We start from the raw sequence: 18,981 nt of genomic DNA, 5'->3' as shown, positions 1-18,981 counted from the left end.
AAATTAAGCTAATTCAAAACCTGCTCCAAATGGAAATTTTTCGCTATTCCAAATGGAAACGTCATTGTTTTCATGAAAAATACAGTACTTAATTACTATATTTATATAGTTTCCATACCTCAGTTTCATTATTTAGTTAATTTTGCTCCAAATAAAACGAAAATCCATTCATATCCACAAATTTTAATTTGTTAATTTCTCAGAAAAATTAAAAGTGTACCTTTTCACCATCGAATTTTTCATCGATCGACCGTGTTTTCCAATGAGAAACACAATGAGGTGACTGTTGTTTGTTCGTTTCGTTCAACATTTATGTCATATATTTGTGGCTTATTTTAGTTAAATTAAGTGCTAATCTTTATTGTTAACGGTACGTGAAGTTTTCAAATGAAATAATTACCTATTTTGTGAACAAAAAGGGTTTTTCTGAAGTGTCTGCAAATGCTTCAATAGGAAACCCTGGAAATGATTTTTTGGAGAGATTTTCTTATTGTTTTAGATGGGAAAGGAGAAAAGACCAGGAATAAGAACAAATCTTGCACTCAAGAGCAACTCAACAAGGTTTTGGAAGCCTTTCGTTGCGTTTTCACTTACACTGTTTGTCTCCAATTAGAAACTTTCCCTTGTCTCCATTTGGATTAATTTGTTTCCAATAAAAGCATTTTGCACTCGCGTATTTTTCTTGTATTTAAGAAGTTTTCAAATTATATCTAAAGAATTTTCACTAAACAGTAACATTCTAGAAGAATCAAGGAGCAAATTTATGTAATTCTGTTCAGAAAAAATATGAACTTATGTGTTGAATCCTCTGTCAAAGTTAAAGCGTCTGGAAATGGTTTTGAATTAGGACATTTACCCTAAGACTAGCCATCAAATTAAATTCCCATAGATAGGTCAGATTCATTAAAGGAATATGGGAAAAATATCAAGTCTTCGAAGCCAGAATGTGTGGGAAGTCTGGAAGCCTTCCCTTAGTAGTATGCATAAGTAGTAGGGTCGACATAAATAAAACACCGACTAAATTTATAAAATTTTGGTTCAGGTTTCATAAACGGTTTATAGTTTAATGATTTATTGGGAGATTGAAAATTCACTGATATTTTTTTTTAGCAAGGTTGAAGTGGTCAACGTACCAATTCGTGTGAGTATCTCTCTTGTGTTTGCATCCCATGTTCAAAATACAGTAGAACCCCGCTATAGGCCATGGCTCTATAGTCCACAATTTATCGACCGTTGATTTCAAAACACTGATTTTAAGTTACGTTATGTTTTTTAGTATGCGACATGCAATATTGTAATAATTATTTTAATATTTTTGGCAAACTTAATTGAGTAGTTGTGATAATTGTGATACATAATAAAGAAAGCGAGGACAAGTACCACAATCGCAAAGAAAGTGGAAGCCGTCGAGCAATTTCAATACTAAAAGTCGTTGATAATTTTAAAAAATGACGGACTATCCACGTGTTAAATCTGGAACCAAATATGGCCTATAGCGAGGCTCTACTGTAACGTGAAAATTCCTATTTCGCCAATGTTTTCACGATAACCATGAGGATAAAATGATTACGAGTGTGTAAATTTTTATTCTGTGTTTTTTTTTAGCATTGGGACAGGAAATTGTGTAGAGATATATATATTCCCTTTTTTTCACCATTCTACAAAGACCCGGAAAGTGCTGGGAAAATTGCATAAAGAGATTGTAGAGGGTTGACAGAATCGTATATAAAAATATATATTCTGTCTGGTCTGTCAATATCAATTCCCATCATCTCTGTGATACATTTAATATTTATTGATTGGAATGCTGGAAGTTGAATAAATTCCTGGTGGGAAAGGACTGGGATGTTCTACCCCAAGATACTCAATTTCTCGCCTTGAGAGTATGTTCTTGACATTGTCGAGATCTTGGGGTGATTTTATTAACAATTGAGATTGATTAATGATTGCCAAATAAATCTTACTCAGAAAGGCACGAATCTTCCCAATTCTTCAAGTGTTTAATCACACTTTGAGCATTGGGAAGTTTTTCATTTCCTGGAGGAGAGAGAGCCGGGGTGCGAAAGATAGATATTTCCAGAGAAGTCTCCTTGAGACTTTCAGCCACAGGCAAAACTTTCAATTGCTCAGACTTATCAAAAAACTGAACGAAAACACCAACAATGGACTTCTTAGCTAAAAGGGCTCACAAAGGAATCCTACTGTAGCTAGAAGAAAAGGATTCTTCTGGACAAATTTTCTCAACTTCTTCAGAAACTTCCTGTGCAGTCTCTACAATACTGAGCAGCATCCTTATCAAGTCATACTGTTGGTTCATTTCTCAAATATCCCTTTTTCGAATTAAGCGGAAAATTCTACGAAAGAAAAATGATAAAAAGTAAGTGACTGACAATGGCATACATTTAATTTGCATGGAAACCCAGGGAAAAATTCCTCGTGTGTGGAAGAAATGATGTGGGAATTATTTAAAAATATTCACATACACATCAGAGAGAGAAAATCTATGGGGATTCATACTAAAAGCCATATAGATAAGCTTTTTTGTGCTACGGGGACTTGTGATTTTTTCATTGCAATTTTGGTTTGTTTGCAATAAGCAATTCATATTTAATGCATTGTCGTAAAATTCTACTATTACTCTACTTCAGAGGCGTGCAAGAACCGTTGAAACCGAATTAACGTCAAATGAAACATGTACGTCAATGGTCAAAACGCTACTAATAACAAACTTATTTTGACGTTACAGTAGAGTCTCGCTATAGGCCATCGCTCTATAGTCCACCATTTATCGACCGTTAATTTCAAAACACTGATTTTAAGTTAGGTTATGTCTTTTAGTATGCGACATGCATAATTATTTTAATATTTTTGGCAAACTTAATTGAGTAGTTGTGATAATTGTGATCCACAATGAAGAGAGCAGAGAAAGTGGAAGCCGTCGAGCAATTTCAATACTAAAAATCGTTGATAATTTAAAAAATGACATGGACTATAGTGCGACCCAAGTGTCAAATTTGAAACCAAATATGGACTATAGCGAGACTCTACTATAATTCGGTTTTTGCACACCTCTGCTCTACTTTCTACTATTATTTTTAATTTTACAGCAAAGTTTAAATAAATAGAGTTAAAAGTGGAATAATTCTGCTATTTAAAAAAAGAACATGTTTTTTAGCACATGACTGTTCTCAAATGCTTCTGCATTATCGACTTGTATTTGTGTTGGTTCGTATTACTACTGTTTTGAGATTTTAAAACATAGCGAGTACTGAGAGCAACAATCGTGGCAGGACCTGTACGAAGAAAAGTCGATAATGTTGAAGTATTTGAGAACAGTAAAGTGTTAAAAAATATGTTCATTTTTCATTGGAATAGCACCATTATAAGTAATGAAAAAATGGCAAAGCGTTCCCACTTTGCGTAGTGTTCGAACTCACGAGATAGAATTCTTCATGCATTATATTTTTCACATAATTCTTATATGTCCATGCGGGTTGAATATCACTTTAAACTAGAAATAATTTCAAAATTGACATTTGCTGATAAATATTGCATATTTTAAAGAATTCTGTAGAGCTTAAATTTTTCGCCTTATAATAAATAACATTGAATTTACCTTCATTTGCCTAAAGGTGTCTACACATTTTTGAGTAATTTTCGTCAAAAATTGCGTTTTTGACAGAAATTTGACGTTTCCCCCTACAACGCTGCAGGGAATTTCCTTCAAAAAAGCAATTTTTAACAAAAATTGCTCCCAATGTGTAGAGGCCATAAATTACAATCTACTAATAAGTGTTGAGAATAGGGCTACGCTTAATGGGCTAACTTTTTAATCCCAACTCTCAAGCCATTTTGATATCTACTCTGAAAAAAATGTGTCTTGTTAAACGAATAAATGGATTTTGTTGAAATTTTGTCAAAAGGATGTTATTTACCAATTTGACAAAACACTTTCTTGCATTTTATATGGAAAAACACCCTTTTGACAAACTTTTAACAAGATCCAGTTGGCCGCCGACTTGACAAAACTTTTCCATATTCTGTATAGAAGAACATCCTTTTTACAAACTTGTCTTGTTAATTTGACAAAACATTATTTTCAGAGTAAAAGACCTATGGACTACCTATGGATAATCTATTTTGTATGTTGATCATGTTTGCTACTTAGGTGTAATTTTTAATTCTTCATCTGACCTTCTCCATGGATAGCGTCGGAAACATCAATGCCAAGTTGTCGATCTGGGCACCACGCAGAGCTGTCTCCTTCTTCCCATTGTATCCGCGCCACGGAAAGAACGGTGCTGGCCAATCCGATTAAGAAACATCTCTGTGACTTTGTACGTAGACATATAGGTCCTGAATTGACAGGATTCTTACTGTGTTATCACACTTGCACATTAACATTTTAATATGATTCACATTAGTTGTCGCTGGTGAGAGTCCAAATGTATAATTTGTGTGTTCGAATCATTTTATATTCAAAATTTGATCTATTTGTTGATAAAAAGGTAGACTTGACCCGCAAAATTTGATATAAATTGATTTATAGCATTAATGCGAAAAATTAATGCGATTTTCTCTTTAATTTTTTAATGTGAAAAATATTTATGCTTTATGTAAATATAAACTTATTTTTGCAAGCCAAGTCCACTTCTTTATCAATAAATAGAAAAACCCCAAATATTGAGTGACTCAAAGACACAAATAACATATCTGGATGCTCACAAGCGACAATTAATGTAAATCACATTAAAATTTTAATGTGCAAGTGTGATAACGCCTTTAGTTTCTCAACTAATGGCCTTGGTGTGTGTGGTCGTGGTCCTCGTGGCCATATATTTAACTACCGTTGGGCTGTTATCTCTTATCAGTCACCTGTTAGCAAACTATTTGGTTAAACCTAGCAATATTTCAGTAATTTCAGTGTATCAAATAGGATTCTAATGGCTCCGGCACACCTATTAGATCGATCAAATTGCACGAAATCGAAATTCGCATCCTTTTCTTTCTCGAAAGGTTTCCATAAGTCTGTCCCACTCTTTCTAACTCCAAATTGGACTGAACTAAATTTAATTTGGTGTGATGTTCAAAAGAAGAAGAAGAGTGTGAAAGAGTAGGATAGACATATGCAAAACTTTTAAGAAAGGTATGTGAATTATGATTTAATGAAATTTTCCTGATCTAAAAGGTGTGCCGAAGCCATAAGGAAGACTTTAAGTCTGAAGAAATGTGATTGATGCACAACAGTCAATCAAAGCACAGCATTACAATAGCTGTGAGAGTGAAAGAATCAGAGTTAAATTCACTGAGAGTTTATTCACCTGCTTTGAGAGATTTTTCAGCTTTTCAAGAACCTCTCCTGAAAGGTAGACTGTCCTCCGGGAGCTACAATGTTTGAACTATACAAATCCTATTCCTATATCTTTCCATAATCTCCCATATATTGTTCAATATAAACAACTATGAATTTTAAATTTTGAAAGAACTCTGAGAGTTTCTTGGGGAATGTAAAAGACTTTCTCAAGTAAAATGTTTAATCTTTAATACACAAATATTGTAAGTACAACATGGCTTCAAGTATACAATGTTAACAATGTAAAATAAAATACAAACAGTAAATACTTGTCATTCAATTCAACCTATTTTTATGTGAAATTTTCTTAGGAAAAATATGTTGGGATGAATGTAAATTTTAATCCCTTGAATAAGCAGCACCTATTGCAAAGATAGTTTATTTGTAAAAGCTAAAGTATTCACTAATGATTACCCGATTGTTTTGAGGGTTTTGAGCTAGGTTAGTTGTCGGTTCTAATAGGGGCGTGATCTAATATTGTTCAAAAGGGGACGAGGCGGAGCTTATTCGTAAATGTAATACTATCTCCCTGTAAGAATAAAATATGATCATGTGAAATTTGTTTTTCAATTTAATTTTCACACGTTCTTCAATTGTTTTCTTTTTTTTAATATAAAATTTCTTTATCTAAAAATTATGCATAATTTTAGCACTTTAACACAGCAAAATATAAAATATCCTTTAGATTTATTGATGGTGCTTTTCCAATAAAAATGAAAAATGAGAGGGGAAATATTTATCCTGATAATTTTTTTTTAGTACATGACTGTTCTAAAGTGCTTCTACATAAACGACTTTCAATACGTTGGTTTCCGTCACGACTCTTTGGTAGTTTTAGAACACGGCGAATACTAAGAAAAACGGTAGAGACAGAAATCAACACAAAGAAAAGTCGATAATGAAGAAACACTTTAGAATAGTCATGTACTAAAAAAAATGTCAAGGAGAGAGTTTTTCCCTTTTCATTTCTCATTGGAATAGCGTCATAATTTTTTAGTACATGACTGTTCTAAAGTGCTTCTACATAATCGAATTTCAATTTGTTGGTTTCCGTCACGACTCTTTGCTGGTTTTAGAACACGGTGAGTACTGAGAAAAACAGTAGAGACAGGAATGAACACAGAGAAAAGTCGATAATGAAGAAACACTTGAGAATAGTCATGTACTAAAAAAAATTGTCCAGGAGAGAATTTTATCATTTTCATTTCCCATTGGAATAGCATCATAATTTTTAGTACATGACTGTTCTAAAGTGCTTCTACATAATCGACTTTCAATATGCTGGTCTCCGTCACGACTCTTTGGTGGTTTTAGAACACGGCGAATACTAAGAAAAACAGTAGAGACAGGAATGAACACAAAGAAAAGTCGATAATGAAGAAACACTTGAGAATAGTCATGTGCTAAAAAAAATGTCCCAGGAGAGAATTTTCTCCTTTTCATTTCTCATTGGAATAGCATCATAATCTCAGCTTTCGTGGTCATTTCTGTTTCAAATGGAAGTCTTGGCTTCAAGAGTGTGATTCAGTGCGGAATATAACTCCCTTACAGGCGTCTAGAGTCACTTTATCTCCTGTCTTGAAGTAGTCAGTAGCTCCCTGAGCTGCCACAATGCAGGGCAATCCGTATTCTCTGGCTACAACAGCACCATGGGAAATTAGTCCACCTAATTCAGTCACCACAGCTCCCAACATCGGGAAGTAGGGACTCCAACCAATGTCCGTGCTGTATGTAATCAGAATGTCCCCAGGTTGAATCTGATCCACTTCCGCAAAGCTTTTCAGAACGCAGGCTCTGGCTGTAATGATTCCTGGGTAGACTGTTGTGCCCTGAACTATGCACTCCCCGCCGTCTGCGGGCATAATTAACTGATGATTGATAGGTTGAGGGAATCCGGTGGCAAGTTCCGGGAACTGAATATTCTCCCACTGTGCCAGCAGGCGCTTCCGGCGGGAAGCTTTGTGCACAAGTCTGGCATCTCTCTTTCTCACCAGACGCTCAATTTCATATGGAATGAGGTAGAATATCAGCTGAGGATCAGACAAGCGTCCTTCGCTTACCATAAGACGCCCCAGGTGTCGAAAAGCCATCCTAAACTCATTGACAATGGCTATTAAGTTACTTTTGGATAACTCCCGACGCTGCACAGATCTATTGAGCAGGCTTACTAAGCGTCTCAGGATGAATTTGGTCACTTTCTTCTTTGGCGTTCGCAGTTGATCGACTATGTCATGGGAACTTGCTGCTACAGCCTCTGTTAGGGTTTTGCCAAACTTCACATTGGCCTGGATCATTTCAATCACGAAATCTGGACACATTCCCCAGGTTTCCGTAGACAAATCGAATTCCTTGAGTGCTCGGTGATGATTTTTAGCAATGAATTCTGTAAAAAGTTTATGGGCTTCTCGACAGTTTTCCCCCAGCCAGGTGACTCCATTTGCAGGAGGGATTTTGCTAAACTCCTCAGAATGTCCGGAAGCGAGTATTTTCTTCCCAATTTCGGCTAGATCCTTAGGAATCTCTGCTGATTCCACTTCTTTACTGCATTTGAGCAGGAGAGCTATGTCATTGAGGTGATCATCTGTTAAGTCTTCAGCTCCTTCCATCATCACCATCATGTTAAGGAGTTGGGAGAACACTGATACTTGAGAAACTATTCCATGGATCCTGGAAATCTCGCGTAGGTGGCTTATATTGTTATTGATGTCCTCCAAGAGTTCAGCTGAATTGGTAAATCTCTCGAGGCTTTCCGGAGAATACTCATTTCGGAATGATTTGGCTAATGCCAATCCTCGAGCTGATCTTCGGCTGTTGCTTAGTAGCTGTGTCATGATTTTGGTCATCATTTTTGTCCTTTCCCAGTAGCCAGTTAAGCCTCTTCGATGAATTGCTATTCTATAAAAGGGAAAAATCAAATGGTAACGATGGGTATTCATCCTGGGAACCATTATAGGCTCACCTGAGTACTTCTTCAGTTACAAAATCTTTCCCGAGGACAGCCATCCCGAATATTTTGTGCATCGCAGTGATATTCTCCTCTGGTTGTCGCAGGAAAAGATTGTACATCTCAAAGCCCATCTGGTACATTGTTATCCAGAATATACTGGAAAATAGCAAGAATATCATCTCAAATTACAAGAGCTATAAACACAAAGTAATCCCCATTTAAAATCAGAGGTGATAATTATTCAAAGTATGTCGGATTAGAGGGATAAAACCTCTCAACCACTTGTTGCTGAGAGTCCCTGTTTTCAGGTTGGCAGAAAAATGGGGCAATTTTTTAGGGGTTTGCATTAAATATTAACAAGATTACTCACTTGAAGAGGATTTTAGAAGCTGGATACCCTGTAGCCTCTTCATAAGTCGCTTCATCTATCATTTTGGCCACAACAAAGAGAGTTAGAGGTGAAGTGCATCCGGAAAATACTTCCTGGACATTTGCGGTAGATCTAGCATCTTCAGGACTCATCATGGGATAGTCAAACTCATGAGCTAATTCCCAGTCCGTGAAGGAATCGAGGGAAGTTATCGGACGCGACTGGAGGAGATAAATCCTCCCCTAAAAACATAAAAGAATTTCTCAGAATTTGCTTAAGGGGAGATCAAGGGGTTACTCAAACTTGGAATACCGACACATTTTACTGCTCGAACTCAAAGAGAGAGCAGTTATGACATTATCTCGTGCCCAACCTCTTTATTTTTCCCCCCTCCCCTTTCATACGTTCCCTATCCCTCAAAAATAGGTAAAAAAAGAGGTTTTTCCAATTTCGCAAAAAATTGGCCCAAACTTTTTCAATGATTTTTGGATATGTCAAAGAGCTAGTCCTGGCGAACATTTCGTCCAAACATATCTATGACCGGAAAATTCGCCATTTTGAATTATTGAAGGTCAAAGTTCAATCACTTTGGAGGATCCGTTTTTCAACCGATTTGGTTAAATTTGGATTTTTTGGAAAGATATAGAAATTTTGAACCCGACTGCCTCGGTCATAATCGGTAATGAACCGGTTAAGTACCGATTTTTGAATAATTTTACATCCCATATCCCAACATTCCCGAAAAACAAAGTTTTTCCAATTTTGCAAAAAATTGGCCCAAACTTTTTCAATGATTTTCGGATATGTTTTAGAACTAGTCCAGTTGAACATTTCGCCCAAACATACTTATGACCGGAAAATTCGCCATTTTGAATGATTGAAGGTCAAAGGTCAACTACTTTGGAGGGCCCATTCGTTAACCGATTATATAACCGATTTGGTTAAATTTGGGTTTTTTGAAAAGATATTGTAATTTCGAACCCGTCTGCATCGGTCTTCATCGGTAATGAACCGGTTAATAACCGATTTTAGAATAATTTTACATACCCTTTTTAGTAATATTCCCTAAGAAAAATGTTTTTCGATTTTTCTCAAAATTGGCCCAAACTTTTTCAATGATTTTCGGATATGTTTTAGAGCTAGTCCAGTTTAACATTTCGCCCAAACATACTTATGACCGGAACATTCGCCATTTTGAATTATTGAAGGCCAAAGGTCATCTACTTTGGAAGGCTTATTTTTCTTTTTGCTTAAAATTTGATTTTTTAGAAAAGTATTGCAAATTAGAATCCGGCTGCATCGGTTTTCATCGGTAATGAATCGGTTAAGTACCGATTTTTTGATTTTCAAATGCTTTTGTGATTGATTTATGAATCAATTTAATCTCTAGTAGATCAGTGATTCCAAAAGATTATGCAAAAAGCTAATTCACAGTGAGCTCTGTCTCGTGAGTTTGAGCATTCCGCAAAGCTGGGACGCTTTGCCATCTCTTTTTTCGTTCGAATCTATGGAATCCATGGAATCACTCGTAAGATTCTAATAGGATCTGAAATACAATTCCTTCAAGAATCACTGGAATCAAATGGAATCACAGAATCATTCTTAATTCAGCGATAGATAAGCCATACCACATTACAGATTTCTATGGATTTTTTCTTATTTTCCAAAGAAGATTGGACATTTTCAACTATACAAAACAATCATATAATACGTCTCATTCAAAAATAAATACGATTTCTCCCGTAGCGGATACAAACTAAAATACCCAGTCAGCAAATGCGGTTAAGGCGGGCCCCCGGGATACCAAGAACAAAATCGTTCTTCAATATTTTACACAGATTGAGGTGTCCATTATTTTCGATTAATAAGAGGCTCTATTAAGAGACAAGGATGCAGCTAGGATTTTAGAAAGACAGGAGCCAAATTGATGAACAATCCCCAAAAGAAATCGTTTTTTTTTCGAACGCAAAGAACAGAGGTTTTCTAAAAGACTTGTAAAAAAACTTAATTATTAGACTTTGAGCTTAATTAAGAATCAATAAAAGGAAAACAATCTGGAAACGTACGATCTGTTTTTCGAGGAAATCACTGCCGATTTAAAGCGATTTTGGCGGATTTTGACAAAAGGTACAAAAGCATTTTCATATATCTGAGTAGCCTTCCGTTCCAGGACATTGAATTTTAAGTTTGAGGATCCCAAACGATATTCTTAGAGACCAAAAAAGTTTTTAAACTTTATATATGCTTGAAAATAAGAATCCATCCTATTTTGATGATTTTAAGTGGTTCAAATAGCATATAATCAGATTTAATTGAATTCCAAAAATAAATATTACCATTTATGTTTTAAGGAAAAGGGATTAAGAGCACCTTACCTTCCCTTTTTTTTAAATTCTTAAGAAGATTTCGACAAGCTTTCTGTTAATAGTTAACAATAAATTAATTTTCAAGTCATTTTTTTGATGATATCAACTTATTTTCAAAGACGAAAACACTCCACAAAAAAAATTGCGTGGAAATTATGAAAAAAAAAAAATTTTTTACATGCTTAAAATCAAAAATTTAATTAAGGCTTTTCCTTGAAGAAAATGGCGGGAAATTTTGATCAATAATGGACTGATAATGCTGGTGTTTTAGAGTTTCAAAAACTCTTTCCATTTTGAATTCTAATCCTATTTTGATTATTTTGAGGCCGTGAAAAGCTTTCTAGCTAGGTATTTCCTCTAACCTGTTTCATAGCGACATTGTAGCTGTTGCTATTGTTCAAAAATTATCTTGATCATATTTAGCAACATCTGAAATTCGATAAATTCGAAGATATGGGGGATAAACAGAATCACAGAATGGAATAATTGAGAATCACAGAATACCGAATTAAATTATTAAGAGAATCACACATTTGGAATCACTAGATTAGAATCACATTGGAATTCCATGGAATAAACGGAATATGGACACAAATTTTCGATCTTGAGTAACCCCTTGGGATAGATTGACCACAAATCCTACATCATAAGTTGCCCATTCGATATCCCTGGGATTTCCATATAATTTCTCCAGGCGAACTCCAATATCTGTGAGCTTCAGGATTAGTTTCTCACTGAGACAAGTCGTGTCCCGGACATCTTCATCGAGAGGAATTTTCTCTACTTCCTTCCCATTCGATGCCATCTTTATCTTATACTCCTTCTTTCCAATTTTTGTCTCCTGAAGTTTGAATTCTGTGTCATGGAAGTTCCTCTTCACCACAAAGACATCCGGATCCACTTCCCCAGACACCACAGACTCTCCCAATCCGTAATTTGCTGTGATAAGGACATGACTGGGATTTCCAGTGGATGGATGTCGTGTAAACAGAACTCCTGCAACATCAGCAGACACCATCTGCTGCACAACAACTCCCATCTCCGTGGAGATTGGTTGAGTGTTCTGTCGACGGTACTGAACACTCTGGAAAGTGTACAGGGATGCCCAGCACTTGACAATTGCTCTATGGATCTCTTCAGCAGTGGATAAACCCAAAAATGTCTCATTCTGACCAGCTGCTGAAGCATCACTGCCATCCTCACTGATTCCACTGCTTCTGACCGCGTACCTCATTTCCCGGACAACCTCAAAGTCCCCAGAATTGTCCTCAGAGTCACTTCCATTTTCAGCTAGGGCTTCATCCACAGCCACACGGATTTCATCCTTAAGGTTCATGCTGAGAATTTTTTGGGTGACTAGTTCGCAGGATTCTCTGAGATTTCCCTGCAATTCTCCTGCACAAATACCCTCCACATTTTTCAGCAACTGCCTGAATTCTTCATCTTGGTTCATTTGAAATCGATATGCCGACGATGCCACGACAAATCCTCCTGGAACTGTGAAGTTTCCATTTTCCACAGCACACGTGAGGAGTGCTAAACTTGCACCTTTTCCACCAGCTACAGCCACACTTTGAGCATCTGTATCTCGCAGTTTCACTACCAGTTTCCTCCCTGGCTTTATGTCTTTATATCGTAGTCTTCTCATGCGACTATCCTCGATGGGATGAGGCAAATCTGTATCCACAGAGGATTCTGGGTAGAGCATATCAATACTCCCTCGACCAGGAATCCCATTCACAGTGGTCTCAAAAGGTACTTGATGTGAGAACCACTCAAGTGGACGTCCACCCTGCAATGGGAGAATTTTCCCAGCATGGAAGTGCAGGACAGCGGTGAAAGTTCTTCCGCCACCTGAATGAAAATTTAAATGTTGAAGGCAAAAAAACAAACGATCAGTAAAAAGTTCTAAATGGGCAGTAAAAAATTAAAAATGAGCAGTAAAATATCTAATTATGATCAGTAAAAACCTTAAATCTTTACAAAAGTGGACCTAATTTATATATTTAACATTTAAAATAGTTCCATATAAAATGTAAAGCAATTTATTTTCCCTTTGCCAAGATTTGGACGAAAATATCACTGTCTCAAAGTTTTTTGTTACTGATCAATTTTAACTTTTTACTGCTCATTTATTCAATGCCAATGTTTAATAGAAAAAAAGCTGCAGAAGTAGATAGGGGAAACTGGGGCACTACCGAACACGGGATGTACAGAACACTGCGATTTTTAATCAAATATTTAGACTTTAGAGGAAAAGTTCTATAGGATTTTATAGGCAGGGATGCTTGTCCATTGAGAAAATGGTCGAGATAGTCCAAGTAGAAATAAAATTAGTGTTCGGTGGTGCACCAGTTCTCCCCAATTTCCGTCTCACCGGAAAATCTGAAGGTGAAAGCTCTCGGGAAACTTTTGGGATGCTCAGCCAGTGTTGACAGATGGAAATCACTCCAATCGATTGGGTATACTTCTCCACAGGGAATTCGTACAAATCCTGACTGGACACTGAGGATTAAAGGATTCCTTATATTCTTATTTTTAGGAAGAAAATTTAAAAAAAAAGCCACTAGGACGAGGAAGCTTCGACGAGTATTTCGTCTAGAGCTGTTTAATATTTGCCCTTGAAAAACCCAAAAAGAAAGAATTCAAGGTCACTGATTGGACAAAAGGTCCGCCTGGGTGATCTCTAATATAAAATATAAAGATAAATAAAAAATAATTATTTCTGAAAAAGTTCCATGGCGCTAAATGATGACGAAATATGACCTTTTGGGTATACGACAGAGCAATGAATTCCAGTTTTACTTACTGAGTTAGACCCTCGACAAAGCTTGTTGTATTCAGAGAAAATACCAATCCATCGTAGCAAGATACCCGGAAGTTCACTCTGCGATGAATATTGTACATCCGCTGAACCCCCCAGCGTTTCTCTCTCATCCCTGGCAACAGCAGATGCTTCGCTGGTGCATCATCGATGATGATCTGGCCACTCAGAGAGCCGAATTGATCAATGCCCTGTTCACTCAGAGGCAACATATTTATCCATTTGCCATCGAGCCAGGGCTCTGTGGCCAATGCCGTGGACATTAGTTTAGGACTCCAGCTCCATGGCCAGGAGTTGGGTTCAGCTGCAGCTCCCCAGATGAAATTGAATTTTACAAATACAAGCTCATCCTCTTGGACTACCGATGACCATACTTGGCGTATCTCCCGTCTGAGATACCCAGAAAATACGATCCTCCATCGTGAATTGGGAACAAGGCATTCAAACTGAAGTCCAGCTGCCTCAAAAGCCTCCTCTGTATTTGCAGATGAAATTCTAGTGTCTGGATGCTGCGGAAGTGTAAAAGTCTCACCAGTTTCAAGTCTCAGACTGACGATCACATCAGCTGCACGAGACTTTTTCCTAATAATCTTCACCAGTAATTCATTTCCCGCCCAATCGACTCCGTAAAATTGCAAACTCTCTGCACTGGTATCTCTCTCGAGTGTATGCACTCGATCATCCGGATGGATTGTGAAGAAAGTCTCCCTAGGATCTTCCTCTTGCAGTTTCCTGTGCACCATTTTCTCAGCCCATCGCTGTTTTAGGAAAAAATTCCATTCGGGCAGTGTGTAGTGACCACTCCGATGTCTCCGTGAGCGACGATTGAAGATCACAATAAATCCCACGAAAGATGCTGCCAAAATCCCAAGAGGTTGCATAAGAGTTAACAAATCCATCTCGGAGCACCACAAAAAAGCCTTCCAACACTCACGACTCTCATTCACAAACTATCTCAGTTATTACATTTCAAAATTGATCGGTATAGAATCTCCGTCCTTGAGCCATCAACGATATCGCTCATTCGATATTACAGAGGAATAATACATAAGTTTTAGCTGAGCTTTTTCTATTGGAACAGCTCTAATATCTATCCATTTTATCGATTTTATCACAATGCAATTATGAGATGTTCTCCTTCTGGGTGCGTCAGGGATGCACCCGGAGAGAGACATTTTTCCTTCCTTTTTAAAAACATTGTTGTTGGGTCTCTAAAAGGATCACCATCCCTGACACACCCGGAAGACGGTCATCTTCCTATTGCATTGTACATAAACTTCGTCAGTTATTCTATCACTGAGAAAAAAAAGTGGGTGCGATTAACTTTTTTCCTCGTAACTTTAACACCTTTTAGGTGTAAAAATATATCAACATTTTTTAATGTTAATTTTACACATTTTTAAGGGTAAAATTAACATGAAAAAGGATAACTTTAACCCTTAATACACCTAAAAAAACATAATATTAAAACCGATTTCGGATCAATAATGCAGGATAAAATTAACATTTCCAGAATGCTATTTTAACTTTTTCGGATTTCTCTCAGTGATTGGTATATGAGTTTCTCAAACTAATCAGCTCAACCCCCAAAAAATAAGCCACGCCCATTTATGAATTATGACTAAATGCATATTTTGTTGTTTGTTCTTTTTGCTATATCGTCTTTTCACGAGCTCCTGTTTGTTCCATAAGACGGTTAAAAGATTTAAAATTGGAAAGGTTTCAAAGAAATTACACTTTTCCGTTCTTTTCTTTAAAAGTCCTATTAAGGACGTGGTTTATTTTTTACTCGATAATCATTCTTTGGGATATGCCTAAATGTGAATTGATGATTGAATTTTGCCACAATATTGCTCAAATTCGTTTAAATTATGGCCTCTACACATTGGGAGCAATTTTTGCCAAAAATTGCTTTTTTGAAGGAAATTCCCTGCAGCGTTGTAGGGAGAAACGTCAGATTTCTGTCAAAAACGCAATTTTTGACGAAAATTGCTCCCAATGTGTAGACACCTTTAGGGACAATTGGAACACCGGCGATCCATAAAGAAAATAATTTTTCCCGACTGCCTAAAGTCATTTTTTCTTTATGTTTGTACGTAATTGCACAGTAGAAGGTTGAAGGAATTTAGGATAGTTCTTGCAAGTCTCCAGCAATTTGCTATATAGTAAATTTTTAAGCTAAAAAATGAAGAATTTTTAAATTCTCATAATGAAAATTAATTTTAATTATTTTTTATACTTCGATTTTTTTAAGCAAAACCGTTTTTGGAATAAGAAACTAAAATAGTTAAACATAATATTTTTTATTAGAGTGAAAATTATCATTCAATGGTATTGTCAGAAAAATTACTTTAATTATTGGGCTATTTTTGTCCATATCGTCCATAGAGATGAAAAATACACCAAATAATTCGTTGGATTTTCTAAGGTTAGATGTAAGACCTTTTACTGATTTTGTGTTATCGGTTTCATTTTAATTGCTGATTTTCGGTCAGCGAAAACTGTCTCGTCGTTAAAGGGTTAAGGGGCGTGGCTTCCCAATGAGATTTTTTTAACGATAAACTCCTAAAGTCAAGCTTTTGAAGTTATCTTCTGTATATAAACAAGTACAAATTGTAGAAAAACGAAGCTGTGGAATCTTTACCTTGCAACTAAAGTTGTGCCCTTCCTGGCCCCTGTAATACCAAATGAGCGATATAATCACATGTTCACTTTGCACTTCTCTGCCCACTCATCACACATATACAAGAGAAGATAGCATGCTGCCCAGTGGCCCATTCTCTTTTAGCAACTTCATGCTTTGCCCACAAATTAACTGACTCAATGACTCAGCATACTACCAGCTCGAAGATAACAACACTACACCACATGAAATTTTGTTATTGGTACTGTGATACAGGTAACAGGTAAAACCTCTCAATATAAACCTTAGAGGTCTTTGGAATTCTAAGTACCGATCACACATTAAAATATAGCGATTAAAAAACATCTTCTAACTGGAACAGTTGTACAAAATTACACTTATTTATTAAATTACATATCATCTTCCTATTAATTAGTTTCCTTTTGTAAATATATGCAAATAAAACGAAGCTTTGATTAATGTGACCAGAGGTGTTTGATTTCTGCCACTGCTTTCAATGCCTTGATCCAAATAATCTTACATAAACTAGCAACATTAGGATTGGTGAAGAAAAAAGAAGATAAACAAGGTAAGAAGTAGCTAATGACCTGATGAAAAACGCAAAGACCAAACAAAAGGGCCTTCGTAGACTTTTGTTGAACGATTAAAAGTGTGATATTTTTCTTCTAATTATTTCTTTTATTTAACCCTTTAAGGACGATTGGAACACCGGTGACCCATAAAGAAAATAATTTTTCCAGACTGCGTAAAGTTATTTTTTCCTTATGTTTGTACGTTTTTGCGAAGTAGAAGGTTGAAGGAATCTAGGATATTTTTTGCAAGTCTCCAGGTATTTGTTATATAGTAAATTTTTAAGCTCAAAAATGACGAATTTTTAAATTCTTAATGAAAATTAATTTTAATTATTTTTTATACTTCCAATTTTTTCAAAACAAAACCCTATTGGGGATTAAAACTACAATACTCAAACATAATATTTTTCATTAGAGTGAAATTTATCATTCATTGGTATTGTCAGAAAAATTACCTTAATTTTTAGGCTATTTTTGTCCCTATCGGTCATAAAGGAAAAAATACACCGAATCAGACACTTTTGAATTTTCTAAGGTTAGATGTAAGACCTTTTACTGATTTTGTTTATCGGTTTCATTTTTATTGCTGATTTTCTGTCCACGAAAACTGTCTCGTCGTTAGAGGGTTAAAAGGAATGGCAATTCCTCTCATGTTTTGCGAATTGCCCGAACTTGGAACTTCGGTGGTAATCTTAAAAGTACTGGTTCATAACCGATTTGAACCGCTTTATAAATTACTCTAAAAAATCCTCTAAAATAGCTTACGAATAATGCAATAGACTTTCCTATAAAAAGTAGTTATTGTTATATTATATAATCGGTTCATTTCTGGTTCATAAATCAATTGGAACCGATTCAGGCTTATCAAAAATTCCAAGACCTTTCCAACGATCTAAAACAAGACTCCATTCGGATGAGAAATACGCCTTCTCGAGCCTTTTTAATTTGTGACCTTGAAAAATCATTATTAGGAATGATTCAATGATATTTTTCTAACACAGAAAATATGTTTCGTAAAATTGTTTATAAATTCCTACTGAGGACTTGCGAAATGCTTGGGCATTTGGGCATTCAATAGGTAAAGTGGTAGAACACTCGCTCTATGATACAAGTGTCTCGGGTTCGAATCCGTTTTACGTCAACTTTTCAGGAAATAAAGGTGTTCGGATTCGGATTGCATCCAGTGAGCTTCACTGCACTTGATTCCACGGGGCATGGGATTGACAACCCCATCCCTGTATAAGAAAAAACAATAAATGGATGTTACGAACTCCCCTTGCGGGAAGGCCTAAGTTCCTCTAAGTGCCACCATTATTATTAAATATTATTATCACTTGCGAAATGATCATATATCGTATAAAACGCTAGAAAATTTGTAAACGTTTGTATTTTTTCACAAACACTCTTCGTAGCATGATCGCTTGACAAGCATTTTTGTTCTTTTACGAACATTTGTTTGTACATATTTGTTTGTCTAACAAAACCTTACGAACAAATGACAAAATTTTACTAACATTTTTCTGTGTGTTTTAGACTATTTATGAAGAATCTAAGAAAACCAATAAAAATGCTCGTCAAGTAATCATGTTGTAAACATGTTTGTGAAAAATACGAACTTTTACAAACTTTTTAGTTTGTTTTACGATTTACGAGCGATTTTACGATTTTTTTCCGTGTAAGGATCCCGTCCTACACAGAAGAAATATTTCGTAAAATTGTTGGTAAATCTTTGTGAATTCTTATTAGGGACTCACAAAATGCTCGTAAATCGTATAACCCACAAACAAATTCGTAAAATTTTGTACATCTTTTACAAACATTTATCGTTAAATGATCATTTGACGAGAATTTTGTGCACTTTTACAAACATTTGTTCGGATATGTTCGTAAACACAGAAAAAAGTA

At 35.9% G+C, this 18,981-nt stretch overlaps 1 protein-coding gene and 1 long non-coding RNA gene across 2 annotated transcripts; one reads left to right on the top strand and one right to left on the bottom strand.

Moving 5' to 3' along the window:
* Positions 1-1,621: 1,621 nt before the first annotated feature.
* Positions 1,622-5,911, top strand: LOC129803726 (uncharacterized). Its single transcript, XR_008751893.1, has 2 exons — positions 1,622-4,142; positions 4,210-5,911. It is a non-coding gene; the product is annotated as an uncharacterized LOC129803726 (long non-coding RNA).
* On the bottom strand, positions 5,523-14,848 carry LOC129803724 (prodigiosin synthesizing transferase PigC-like). The gene is made up of 6 exons (XM_055850477.1): positions 13,846-14,848; positions 13,414-13,541; positions 11,680-12,890; positions 8,671-8,912; positions 8,313-8,456; positions 5,523-8,248 (listed from the first exon to the last, which is right to left on the bottom strand). Exons 1-6 carry the CDS (start codon positions 14,757-14,759, stop codon positions 6,865-6,867), a joined length of 4,023 nt encoding a protein of 1,340 aa, XP_055706452.1. The 5' UTR covers positions 14,760-14,848; the 3' UTR covers positions 5,523-6,864.
* Positions 14,849-18,981: the final 4,133 nt, after the last annotated feature.

This window comes from Phlebotomus papatasi, chromosome 2 (genome assembly GCF_024763615.1).
Source record: "Phlebotomus papatasi isolate M1 chromosome 2, Ppap_2.1, whole genome shotgun sequence".
NCBI lineage: Eukaryota > Metazoa > Arthropoda > Insecta > Diptera > Psychodidae > Phlebotomus > Phlebotomus papatasi.
Note: the sequence above shows the minus strand (reverse complement) of the source record. Positions and strands in the feature narration are given on the sequence as shown.